The 13878-nt window shown below is 34.4% G+C and overlaps 1 protein-coding gene across 4 annotated transcripts in view; it reads left to right on the top strand.

Moving 5' to 3' along the window:
• OXR1 (oxidation resistance 1) overlaps positions 1-13878 on the top strand; it is a 446899-nt gene that overhangs the window by 410051 nt on the left and 22970 nt on the right. The window contains exon 1 of one of the 4 annotated variants that reach the window (XM_059995060.1): positions 1381-2368. The exons of the other annotated variants lie outside the window; for them this stretch is intronic. Within the exon in view, the coding sequence (XP_059851043.1) occupies positions 2303-2368 (66 nt within the window). The 5' untranslated portion in view covers positions 1381-2302. Of the gene's footprint in view, positions 1-1380; positions 2369-13878 lie in introns of those variants that run through there. 4 annotated transcript variants of the gene reach the window in all.

Genomic DNA, 13878 nt, shown 5'->3' on the forward strand with positions numbered 1-13878 from the left:
TCTCAGATGGCAAGATTTCAGTCTTTTCCTGTTTTTGTTTTTTGGTTTTTTTTGCCTACGTAGTATTCCACTGTGTATCTATACCACATTTTCTTCATCCATTCATCCATTGATGGACACTTAAGTTGTTCCCATATCTTGGCTATTGTAAATAATGCTGCAGTGAACATGGCAGTGCATGTATCTTTTAAAATTTATGTTTTCATTCTTCAGATAAATACCCAGGAGTGGAATTGCTAGATCATATGGTAGTTCTATTTTTAATTTTGGGGGGAACCTCAAAAAATATACTGTTTTCCATGGTAGCTACACCTATTTACAATCCCACCAATAGTGCATAAGGGTTTCCCTTTTCTCCTTTTTCTCGCCAATGCTTGTTATATCTTGTCTTTTTGATAATAGCCATTCTGACCAGTGTGAAGTGATATCTCATTGTAGTTTAGTTGTTTTTCAAAGTGTGGTCCCTAGACCACAACCAGCAGCAATAGTATCTCTGAATTTGTTTAAAAAGTACAGGGAATTCCCTGATGGTCCAGTGGTTGGGACTCTCTGCTCAGGGCCCAGGTTCGATCCCTGCTCAGGGAACTAAAATACCACAAGCCGCAGCGCAGCCAAAAAAAAAAAAAATTAAAAAATACACATTCTCAGGCACCATTGCAGTCGGCTTATCAGAAACTGGTTTTGGAGCCCAGTATTCTGTTTTAACAAACGTTCCAAGTGATTCTGGTGTAGGCTAAAATTTGAGACCCACTGGTTTAGATCTTTAAGAACCCATCCTGTCTATCCATGGAGCCAGCCTTCTCAGAAACACATGGCTGAAAAGATACCTTAGCAAAATCAAAACTGTATTAGGAAGAAGGTGTGGAGATGTATGCTGAGTAAGACAACCAATGAAATAGGCTATCCTTTGCATGGTGCATGTGTGTATATTTTTAAAAATCTCATTTAAACCACATTTTGGTATGCATATATTTCTAATTCTAGAAAATTCGGCTGGAAGTAATGATAGGTTTTCAAAAGAGCACCCCACTACCACCAAATTATCTAATGCTGTTGGTGTGTGCAGAGGGAGCGCAGGGATGGGGGTTGGCGACCACAGTTCACTATGTATATAATTGAACTAAAGCTGGTGTGGAGATGGGTATAGTGTGCCTACAAGGGACTGTGGGAGAGAGATCTTAGGGTAAGTGTGGTGGAGCTGGTGGGGGAGTTAGGGGGGTGACTGGTATGAGTGGCACGGCAGGGTGGATATTCATCAGGGGGTGTGCTGTGTCTTGTGCATGCACATGCTGGAATGTGCAGGAAGGAGATGGGGGGGTGTGGGTATGGTGCAGCGTTGTGTATACTAGAAAGGTAGCTGTGTGTGTGTGAAGGGTGGCATTGTGTGCACAGCTTTGTGTGTACACACAACAAGGTAAAGGGGGAGGAGCAGTCTTAGCTTAAAATGGAAGAAATATTCAGTGTATCATATGGCATTGATATTCTAGTTAAAATTGAGGTAATCTAGGTGATTATAGTTTATAGTCATAATAATATTTAATCTTAAAAATTCACTTATATTCAGGATACCCCTGGTTAGTGAAGTATACATAGGCATAGTAAATATAAGTACTTTTTCAAGAAACTAGATGTTAGAAAATGCAGTTTAAAAATGGACTGTGTTAATACTAAAAGGAATTTTCAGATCACACTGAATATCTGTATAGGCTTTATTTGTAGTAGATTGGCTTCATTTTTACATAGTCATTCTAAAAGTTTGAGGATTGAAGGGTCCTCAAAGGATGTTTTACTGCTTAAAAAATACATGTAAGATGAAATTTTATAGGACTCTTAGATGTAAATAAGGAACAGAATTTTATGACTGTATGAGCAAATAGTAAAATGTTAATTGAAATCATTTGTGTACTTTGGGAGGGACTCTGGAAACTGTACTGATTACTTTTTTATGACTGGATTATTTTTAGTATATTTCTTAGTGTACTGGTATTTGGAAATACATGCTCTGTATCTTTAAGCTTTTGAATCCTTTCTCTGCACATTTGGGTACAGTGCAACCAAACTTAAACATGGGAAATCCTCTCTTCCCTCCCCAGCTTTACAGTCTCCACTCAGGACTATCTTTGCAATGGATACTACTTAGTGATTAGCTCTCTGTCTTGTCAATCAAATCTTTGTCTCCAGCAAACTGTTTTGTCACTGTAGTAGGGCTCTTGTGCTAGAAATGTATTTTTGACAGAGGAAGAATGCTTTCTAAAACAGTTCTTAGGAGATTTGATGTAACTTAATTTGCCCTGGAAAGGAAATGTCTCGTCTCTGGTATGGGAAAAAGGGGAGAAGGCATCAACCAATTAATCAAAAATATACTCTGGTAAATCTTAGTCGATGATTTCAGTTTCTATATTTATTAGTCTTTGTATGGTGACATTCTGAAAAATTGTATAATTTAAAAGTTTAAGTATAGAGAATATTTATAGAATACAAAATTGTATGATTATAAAAGCATACCTTAATTTAAGCTATTTCTGCTAATCATAAATATCTTCAAAAAGGAAATGAATAAGGGACTGTAATTTTGGTTTGTGGAAGTGTTTTGGTTTTCGTGTTCTACATCAACAGGAAGTTATCAAACCTTTATTACTGCCTTAATTTTTAATTTAACTTTGTAGGAAAATATTTGGAATTTTTGTTTTGCTTAAAAATAAATTTAGTAGAACTATCTTAGTGAATTAACTTTAATTTTTATTGACTGGATCCCAGACTAAATACATTTATAATTTTGTGTTTTAAGACTATTATTTTAGCAATCCAAGAAAAGTCTTTCTCAAGCTATCCAAAAAGTTTCAAGCATTGTTGCCTAATACAGAATGATAATGATACTCTATGATGATAAATGATACTCTAATTAAGAAATATCTAACTCAACCTTACTAATTTTAAGAATCCTAGATATTTTTCAGTATAAGTATGTATGCATTATTTGTTAGAAAGTGTATTGCCAGTTGTTTTTTCTTTGGTAATTTAAGATTATATCTTGCCTTATGAATATTAATTTTATTTTTACTGAGATTATAGATGATTTAAATGAGACTAGACATATACTTAGAACCGGGAGTGACTTTGGAAGATGCCCCCAAAGCAGCTTGCCACCCTTAAATGTTAAACATGTAAAAATATCAAAATGATTTCCATTGGTGGTGGTGTAATTTGGCTGGAGAGTACTTTTTTATGTCTTTTTATTTTTAAGTTGAATGATTTCAAGTTTTTGTTTATGAAACATCAGCACAGAGTGGTTTAGGCATCTGAAATGATTGGATTTGTTAAAATTCTGATCAGGTTATCAGATTAGCCAATTAACATAGCTTTTTTTTTTTTAAACCAAGAACAGTGATGCTATGCATGTATTTTTTTGATTTGCAGTTTGAATTAACATTTATCATTAGTTTGCTAATACTGTAATATAGTTTAATTTATTACAAATACAGGCAAAATGTGGATATTTTGAACTTTATAGTTCAAAATATATATGACCAACTTTATATATATATATATATAGAGAGAGAGAGAGAGAGAGAGAGACCAACTTGATAGGTCATTATAATGTACATCACACACTTACAGTCACCAATTCCTTTTTAACCTCATAGGAAGCTGTTATGTTATTTTTTCAGATATGAGAGTGTGCTTCTCACTGGTCCTCAGCTCTGCGCATAGAGTTTATATATGTTGTTTCACTTAACCTTCACAATAACCTTGCAAAGTCAGTAGTATTACTTCCCATTTTAAAGGTGAAAATTCATATCGAGTGTTTTACTGAACTAAGTTGTCATGGAGCACAGAGACAGCTAGACCCTAGCATATTCATTACCTCGCCAGGATGTCTTTGAGAGTTTTATAAAATGGTACAATACATTATGATGTGTCTTGGTGTGTAGAGAAGCGCAAGTCCCAGTTTTCTAGCTGTTTTCCTTGCTTTGGAGTAGAAATCCTAGAAGCTGTAGGGTAGGAGAAAGGCTTAAGGAAATACAAATTAAAATGATAGCAGTTCTTTTACTTGTTTTGTAGATTGAAATTTCCTCTAAGATTCTGCCAGAGAGGGAGCTCTTCCACTTTAAAACTGAAAATAAAAAATAATTTTTCTAGGAGTATAACAAATATTTTAGAACAAATAAAATTTCTCATTTTTGGACTTCGTATTTTGTAACTTCTTACAGTTCTTCATAACTTTACTCAACTGATTAGTAGAATGGTATTACTTAAGTAATAAATAGTCTTATAGCTAGTATTGATATGGCCATATATTTATGTAAACTAGGACAGTTTTCTAAATGCTCAGTAACTGTGTGTTAATCAGAGATAGATTATTTGCATTTTGTAAATGAATTAAAGTCTCAAAGATAATAGGACTAATAGTTAGAATATGCTCCAAAATATATGGAATAAAGTTAAACCTTTGCCAGTTAGCTTGGGTGAGAACCATGTTGATGAAACATGCTTAACTTTATCTTTTCCTTATGTTTTTTATTGAGGTATAGTTGATTTACAGTATTATATTATTTTCAGGTGTACAACATAGTGATTCAAAATTTTTGTAGATTATAATCCATTGATAATTATTATAAAATACCGGCTATGTTCCCTGTGCTGTACAATATATACTTGTAGCCTATTTATTTTATACATAGTAGTTTCTGCATCCTAAACCCCTACCCCTGTATCACCTCTTTCCACTGATAACCATTAGTTTGTTCTCTATATCTGTGAGTCTGTTTCTTTTTTATTATATTCACTAGTTTATTTTTTAGATTCCACCTATAAGTGATAACATACAGTATTCGTTTGTCTCTAACTTATTTCACTAAGCATAATACCCTCTAGGTTCATCCATGTCGTTGCAAATGGCAAAATTTGGTTTTGTTTTTTATGTTTTTTTGGTTTTTGTTTTTTTATTTTTTTAAAAAAAATTTGTTTTTACTACTACTGAGTAGTAGTCTGTTTTATATGTATATACACCACAGTTTTAGGCATTCATCTGTTGACGGACACTTAGGTGACTTCCATATCTTGGTTAAATTGTAAATAATTGTAAATAATGCTGTTAGGAAAATTGGAGTGCATATATCTTTTCTAAGTGTTTTTGTTTTCTTTGGGTATATACCCAGGAATAGAATTGCAGTTCTCTTTTTAGTTCTCTGAGGAACCTCCATTTTGTTTTCCACAATGGCTGCACCAATTTATATTCCCACCAAAAGTGTGCCAGGGTTCCCTTTTCTCCACATCCTTGCCAGCATTTGTTAATTTGTGTTCTTTTTGACGATACCCATTTTGACAGGTGTGAGGTGATATCTCATTGTGATTTTGACTTGCATTTCCCTGATGATTAGCAATGTTGAGCATCTTCTCATGTGCCTGTTGGCCATCTCTAGGTCTTCTGTGGAAAAATGTCTATTCTGGACTTCTGTCCATATTTTAATTGGGTTTTTTGATACTGAGCTATATGAGCTGTTCATGTATTTTGGGTATTAACCACTTATCAGTCATATTATTTGCAAGTGTTTTCTCCCATTCAGTAGGCTGTCTTCGTTTTGTCAATGGTTTCCTCTGCTGTGCCAAAGCTTTAAATTTAGTTAGGTCCTGTGTGTTTATTTTTGCTTTTGTTTCCTTTGCCTGAGGAGATGGATCCAAAAAAATAATTCTAAGATTCATGTCAAATAGTGTTCTGCCTAGTAGTTTTCTTCTAGTAATTTTATGGTTTCTTGTCTTACATTTAGTTCTTTAATCCATTTTGAGTTTATTTTTGTATATGGTGTGAGAAAATGTTCTAATTTCATTCTTTTACATGCAGATATCTAGTTTTCCCAGTACCATTTATTGAAGAGACTGTCTATTCCCCACTGTACATTCTTGCCTTCTTAGTCATAGATAAATTGACCATATGTGGGTTAATATTTGTGTTCTCTGTTCTGTTCCATTGATCTATGTGTCTGTTTTTGTGCCACTACCATACTGTATTGATTACTATAGCTTTTTAGTATAATCTGAAGTCAGGGAGTGTGACACCGCCAACTTTGTTCTTCTTTCTCAAGATTGTTTTGGCTATTTGGGGTCTTTGGTGTTTCCATACAAATTTTTAAAATGTTTGTTCTAGTTCTCTGAAAAATGCCATTGGAATTTTGATAGGAATTGCATTGAATCTGTAGATTGCCTTGGGTAGTATAGTCATTTTAACAATATTAATTCTTTCAATCCATGAACACAGTGTATCTTTCCATCTGTTTGTGTCATCTTCAATTTCTTTCATCAGTGCACTACAGTTTTTCAAGTATAGGACCATTACCTCCTTAGGTAAGGTTATTCCTAAGTATTTTATTATTTTTGATGTGATGGTAAATGAGATTGTTTCCTTAATTTCTCTTTCTGTTAGCTTGTTGTTGGTGTATAGAAATGAAATAGATTGCTGTATATTAATTTAGTATCCTGCAACTTTACCAAATTCCTTGATGATCTATAGTAGTCTTTTGGTGGCATCTTAAGGATTTTCTATGTATAGTATCATACCATCTGCAAATAGTGACAGTTTTACTTCTTCCTTTCCAATGTGTATCTCTTTGTTTTTCCCCTTGTTTAATTGCTATAGTTAAGATTTCCAGTACTGTGTTCAATAAAAGTGGCAAGATTGGGCATCCTTGTCTTATTCCTTATCTTAGAGGAAGTGCTTTCAGCTTTTCACCATTGAGTATAATATTAGCTGTGAGCTTCTCGTACATGGCCTTTATTATGTTGAGGTATGTTCCCTCTATACCCACTGTCTGGAATGTTTTTATCATAAATGGATGTTGTATTTTGTCAAAAGCTTTTTTGCATCTATCAAAATGGTCATATGGTTTTTATTCTTCAATTTGTTAATGTGGTATATATCACACTGATTGATTTACAGATATTGAGCCATCCTTTCATCCCTGGGATAAATCCCACTTACTCATGGTGTATGATCCTTTTAATGTTTTGTTGGGTTCGGTTTTCTAATATTTTGTTGAGGATTTTTGTACCTATGTTTATCATTGATATTGGCCTGTAATTTTTTGTGTGTGTGGTATCTTTGGTTTCAGTATCAGGGTAATGCTGGCCTCATAGAATGAATTCAGAAGTGTTCTTTTCTCTGCAGTGTTTTGGAATACTTTGAGAAGGATGGGTGTTAACTCTTTGCTAAATGTTTGGTACAATTCACCTATTAAGCCGTCTGGTCCTAGACTTTTGTTTGATGGGAACTTTTATTACTAACTCAGTTTCATTACTGGTATTTGGTCTGTTCACATTTTCTCTTTCTTCCCGGTTTATGCTTGGGAGATTGTACATTTGTAGGAATTTGTCCATTTCTTCTAGGTTGTCCATTTTATTGTCATATAGCTGTCCACAGTAATCTGTTATGATTTCTCTTCCTTTTTCATTTCTGATTTTATTGAATTGGGACTTCTCTCTTTTTTTCTTGATGAGTCAGGCTAAAGGTTCATCAGTTTTGTTTATCTTTTCAAAGAACCATCTCTTAGTTTCACTAATCTTTTCTATTTTTTTTTTTAGTCTCCATTTCATTTATTTCTGCTTCTATCTTTATGATTTCTTTCCTTCTACTAACTTTGTGTTTTGTTTATTCTTTTTCTAGTTCTTTTAGGTGTAAGGTTAGGTTGTTTATTGGAGATTTTTCTTGTTTCCTGAGGTAAGCTTGTATCGCTATATACTTCCCTCTTTTAACTGCTTTTGCGTCCTTTTGATTTTGGATCATTGTGTTTCATATTCATCTGTCTCCAGGTATTTTTTGATTTCTTCAGTGATCCATTGTTTGTTTAGTAGGATATTGTTTAGCCTCCATATATTTGTATTTTTTTTGCAGCTTTTTTTCTTGTAGTCGATTTCTAGTCTCATATCACTCTGGTCAGATTAGATGCGTGATATGATTTCAATTTTCTTAAATTTACTGAGGCTTGTTTTGTGGCCTACCATGTGATGTATCTTGGAAAATGTTTCATTTGCACTTGAAAAGAATGTATACTCTGCTGCTTTTGGATGCAGTATTCCATATATATCTATTAACTTCATCTGGTCTGATGTGTCATTTAAGGCCAGTGTTTCCTTATTGATATTCTGTTGGGATGATGTAAGTGGGGTGTTAATGGCCTCTGCTATTATTGTGTTACTGTCAGTTTCTTTCTTTATTTATGTTAATATTTTCTGTGTTAGGTGGTCCTATGTTGGGTGCACATATATTTACAGTTGCTGTATCTTCTTCCTGGATTGATCCCTTTATCATTATGTAAGGCCCTTCTTTGTGTCTTGTAACAGCCTTGTTTTAAAGTATTTTGTCTGATAGAAGTAGTGCTACCCTGACTTTCTTTTGATTTCCTTTTGCATGGCATATGTTTTTCTATCTCCTCATTTTCAGTCTGTGTGTGTCTGACTTCTTAAGACAGCATATATATAGGTCTTGTTTTTGTATGCATTCAACCACTCCATGACTTTCGATTGGAGCATTTAGTCCATTTACATTTAAAGTAATTATTGATCTGTATGTACTTATTGCCATTTTGTTAATTGTTTTTGCAGTTCTTTTTTGTTCCTTTCTTTTGTTCTCTTCCCTTGTGATTTGATAACTATCTTTAGTGTTACATGCAGATGCCCTTCTCATTTTTGTGTGTGTATCTGTTATAGATTTTTGGTTTGTGGTTACCATGAGGTTTTTATACACACACACACACACACACACACACACACGCACACACACACACACACAGCGAGCAAGCAATCTATATATGTATGTGATTATTTTAAATTGCTGTTCTCTTAATTTCAAATGCATTTCAACAACCCTGCATTTTTACTCTTCTCTCTTCACGTTTACTGTTTTTGACATATTTAACACTTTTTTCTTTTGAGTATCCCTTAAGTGTTTATCATGGATGTAGATGGTTTTACTACTTTTGTCTTTTAACCTTCCTACTAGCTTTTATGCAGTTGATTTACAACCTATTTGCCTTTACCAATGAGCTTTTTTGTTTAGTAATTTTCATGTTTCCAGTTGTGGCCTTTTCTTTTTCACTTAGAGAAGCCCGTTTAACATTTCTTGTAAAGCTGATTGGGTGAACACTTTTACGTTTTGTTTGTCTGTAAAACTTCTAATGTCTCCATCAAATCTGATTGAGAGCCTTGCCAGGTAAAGTATTCTCAGTTGTAGGTTTTTCCCTTTCATCATTTAAAATATATTGTGCTACTTCCTTCTATCCTGCAGTGTTTCTACTAAAAATTCAGCTCATAGTCTTATGGGAGTTCCTTGTATATAAGTTGTTGCTTTTACCTTGCTGCCTTTAATATTCTCTTTATTTAAAAGTTTTGCCATTTTAATTACAGTATGTCTTGCTGTGGTCCTCTTTGGGTTGATCATGTTTGGAACTCTGTGTGTCCTAGACCTGGATGTCTGTTTCCTTTCCTAGGTTAGGGAAGTCTTCAGTGATTATGCCTTCAGGTATTTTCTCTGCCCCTTTCTCTCTTCTTCTGTGACTCCTAGAATGTGAACGTTAGCACACTTGATGTTGTCCTAGAGGTCACTTAGTGTCCTCATTTCTTTTTATCCTTTCTCTTTTTTTCTGTTCCACTTCTGTGATTTCCACTACTCTGTCTTCCAGCTCACTTTTCCATTCCTCTGTATCATTTAGTCGAATGTCGATTCCTTCTAGTGTATTTTTCATTTTACTTTCTGGATTCTTCACCTCTGTTTGGTTGCTCTTTTATATTTTCTAACTCTTTGTTAAACACTTAAGATTTCTCACTCTGTTAATCTGTTTTTCTCCTGAGTTCTTTGATCATATCATGATCATTCCCTTGGTCCCAGGTCTAGTGCCTGTGTACTGGTTGGTGGGCCCTCTGGTAGGCTGGGCAATGTACAGGGGAGGCTGTGGGCTCAGGGGTTCTTAAGGCAGCCTGTCTGCTGTTGGGTGGCACTGTGTCCCTGCTCAGTTAGTTGCTTGGCCTGAGGCACCTGGTACTGGTGCCTGTAGGTTGGTGGGCAGGGCTGGGTTCAGGTGCTAATAAGGTAATGGGAAGATTCCAAATGGTACTTGCCATCATTAATGTCCCCATGGTAGAACAAGCTCCCAAAGATGGCTTCTGCCAGTGTATGTGTCCCCAAGGTAAGCTCCTTTTGCCTCCTGCCTCTCCAGGAGACTCTCCAAGATCAACAGGCAGGTCTAACTGAGGCTCCTTTCAAATTACTGCTTCTGTCCCCAGTCCCAGAGTGTGTACGCCCTCTTAAGAGTGAAGTCTCTATTTCCTACAACCCTCTGGGTCTTCCAAAAGGAAGCCCCACTTGCCTTCAAAGTCAAATATTCTGGAGGCTTGTCTTTCCAGCACAGGACCCTTGGGTTTGGGAGCCTGATGTGGGGCTCAGACTCCTTGGGGAGAACTTCTGCAATAATTATTCTTCTGTTTCTGGTTCACCTACCAGGGGTATGGTCTTGACTGTACCATGACTCCACCCCTGCTGCCCATCTTCATTATATCTATAGTTGTAAAAGATCTTTTCTGATAGGTTCTGGTCTGTTTCACTGATAGTTGTTCTGTAAATAATTGTAATTTTGGTGTGCTCATGTACTCAGGGTCTTTCTGCTCAGCCATCCTGCTATGTTTTCTTTATTTTTAAAGGCTGTTTTAGAGTTTATTCTGATAAATAACCTAAACTTTAATCTCTAATCATTTACTTGAAGCTGTTTATTTATTTGATATACCCATATTACTATATCCTGCCTTTTTAGTGTCTGTCAGTAAATTGTAATTCATGTGAAGGTTATAAGCTCATTTTATAAGGGTATAAGTTTAATCAGATTAAAGTCACAAAATACTAAATAACATCATTTTTTTCTATCAGTACTTCACTGAATTTTCTCATCTTTTCCTTTTTTTGTTGTTTTTAGGCCCTAATATATGACAAGATGAATTTTTTTTTTGTATTTTAGGTCTTTATATTTGAAAACACATGACATGATGAATTACTTACATCTGTATAGAAATTAGTTCACAGGTAGAATTTTAAGAACAAATTTAAATGTAAAACTCTTTCCAGGGACCTCAGCTAATGATTATAATACTGATTAAAATATTAATAATTACTTATACTAACACTATACACTTACCATGAGTTTTTTACTTAATCCTCAACCTGTGAAATATTGCTGCTTTCACCTTCATTTTACAAAACAGAGGCATATAACAGCCATACTCTGATCAATAAAGGTCAGAGCTGTGGTTTGAATCCAGGCATTCTATTCTGGCTGTAAGCTGTGCCCTTAAATTCTTTGCTATACGTGCTCTCAAAATCTTCAGACTATAACTAGGAGAAGGAGATTAACATTTATTTTGTACATTTGCTGTATCATTTTCTACTTTATATATATCTTACACATACTATTATTTATTCCTCATAAAGTGCCTAAGATATGATTATTATTTCCATTTGAAAGACCAGAAATTGAGAGATTAAGTACGGTTGCTCAAGTTCACAAATCTAAAATAATCAGACTTCCTTATCTACCAGTTCTGCATTCGATGGTTCTGCGTTCGCAGATTCAACCAACCACAGATTAACAATATTTGGAAAAACAATCCCAGGAAGTTCCAAAAAGCAAAACTTGAAGTTGCCACAATGCTGACAACTATTTACATAGCATTTACATTGTATTAGGTATTATAAGTAATATATAGATGATTTAAGGAGAGGATATGCATAGATTATATGCAAATACTGTGCTGTTTTCTATGAGGGACCTGAGCATCCATGGGTTTTGGTTTCTGTGAAGGTTTCTGGAAGCAATCCCTCAGGCATATGTAGGAACGATTATTAAACAGAATCAGAATTAAGACAGAGTTCTACAGCTAAACCTACTATACTATGTTGCCTACCTATAGTACATATTCATGGGAAGTTTTTTAACTAGTGTTTATGCTTATTGTATAAAACATCTTACTAATTATGTCACAACATAATTGAAAAAAGGACATATACACATATATTCAGTGTAGAATATTTTTTCTTTATTTATTTGACTTAGTAGTTGAAAAGCATATTTATTACATATGTAAGTTGTGAGACATAATGATAAAATGAATATTTGCGACCACACTCACTCATTCACTACCCAACTTAAGAACTAAAACGTTACCAGTGAAAGTGCATCATCCTATGTGTTCTTTCTCTATCTCACCTCATGTCAACTCCAAATTGGTAACTACCTCCCTGAATTTTGTGTTTGCCTGGTTTTTTTCCCTGTTTTTCTTTAATTAATAGATTTTATTTTTTAGAGATTTTAGATTTACAGAAAAATTGAATGGGAAGTACAGAGAGCTCCCATATACCCCTTTCTCTCCAAACACAGTACCCCTGTTATTTACATCTTGTATTAATGTGGTACATGTTATAATTTATGAGCTAATACATATTATTATCACCCAAAGTCTGTAGTTTACATTAGGGTTCATTCTTTGTGTTACACGTTCTATGGAATGACATGTATCTGCCATTACAGGATGATACAGTGTAGTCTCACTGCCTTCAAAATGCCCTGTGCTCCATCTGTTCATCCCTCCTTCCCTCCACCTGAGAACCACTGATGTTTTTAATCTTTCTATAGTTTTGCCTTTTCCAGAGTATCATCTAGTTGGAATCGTATCATATGTAGCTTTTTCATATTGGCTTCTTTCAGTTAGTAAAATGCATTTAAGTTTCCTCCCTGTCTTTTCATGGCTTGATAGCTCATTTCTTTTTAGTGCTGACATTTAATATTCCATTTTCTTAGTGTACCACAGTTTGTCTATTCACCTATAGAAGGACATTTTGGTTACTTCCAAGTTTTGATACTAATACTAAATAAAAGGTTGTTATAAACATTCATGTGCAGATTTTATGTGGACCTAAGTTTTCAGCTCATTTAGGTAAATACCAAGGAGTGTGACTGCTAGATTGTATAATAAGAGTATGTTTAGTTTTGTAACAGAAACTGCCAAACTGTTTTCCAAAGTGACTGTACCATTTTGTGCTCTACCAGCAATGAATGAGAGTTCCTGCTGCTCTGCATCCTCACCAGCATTTAATATTGTCAGTGCTTTCATTCTAAATAGGTGCGTAGTGGTATCCCATTGTTATTTTAATTTGCATTTTTCTGATGACATATGGCATAGAGCATCTTTTCATATTCTTACATGTCCAGATCTTTAGTTCATGTTTTGTTTGTTCTCTTGTTGTTTTTTAAGAGTTCTTTGTATATTTTGGATAACATATTTATCAGCAATGTATTTTGCAAAGATTTTCTCCCAGTCTGTGGATTATTTTTTTATTCTCTTGACAGTGTCTGTTACAGAGCAGACGTTTTTAATTATAATGAAATCCAACTTACTAGTTTTTTTTATGGATCATGCTTTTGGTGTTCTATCTAAAAATGCATCTTCAAACCCATGTTCACCTAGATTTTTTTCTGTATTATCTTCTAGTTGTTTTATACTTTTGCATTTTACATTTAGGTTGATGATCCATTTTGAGTTAATTTTTGTGAAAAGTATAAGGACTTTGTCTAGATTAACTTTTTTGTGTGTGGTTGTCCAGTTGTTCCACCACTATTTGGTAGAAGACCATCCATTCTTCATTGCATTATCTTTGCTTCTTTGTCAAAAATCAATTGACTGTACTTGTGTGAGTCTATGTGTAGGTGCTTTCTTCCATTCCACTGATCTGTTTGTTCTTTTGCCAGTATCACAATCTTGATTACTTTATAGCAAGTCTTGAAGTTGAATAGTGTCAGTCATTCAGTTTTGTTCTTTTCCTTCATTACTGTGTTGGCATTGGGA

Source organism: Delphinus delphis, chromosome 17 (assembly GCF_949987515.2).
Source record: "Delphinus delphis chromosome 17, mDelDel1.2, whole genome shotgun sequence".
Taxonomy (NCBI): Eukaryota; Metazoa; Chordata; class Mammalia; order Artiodactyla; family Delphinidae; genus Delphinus; species Delphinus delphis.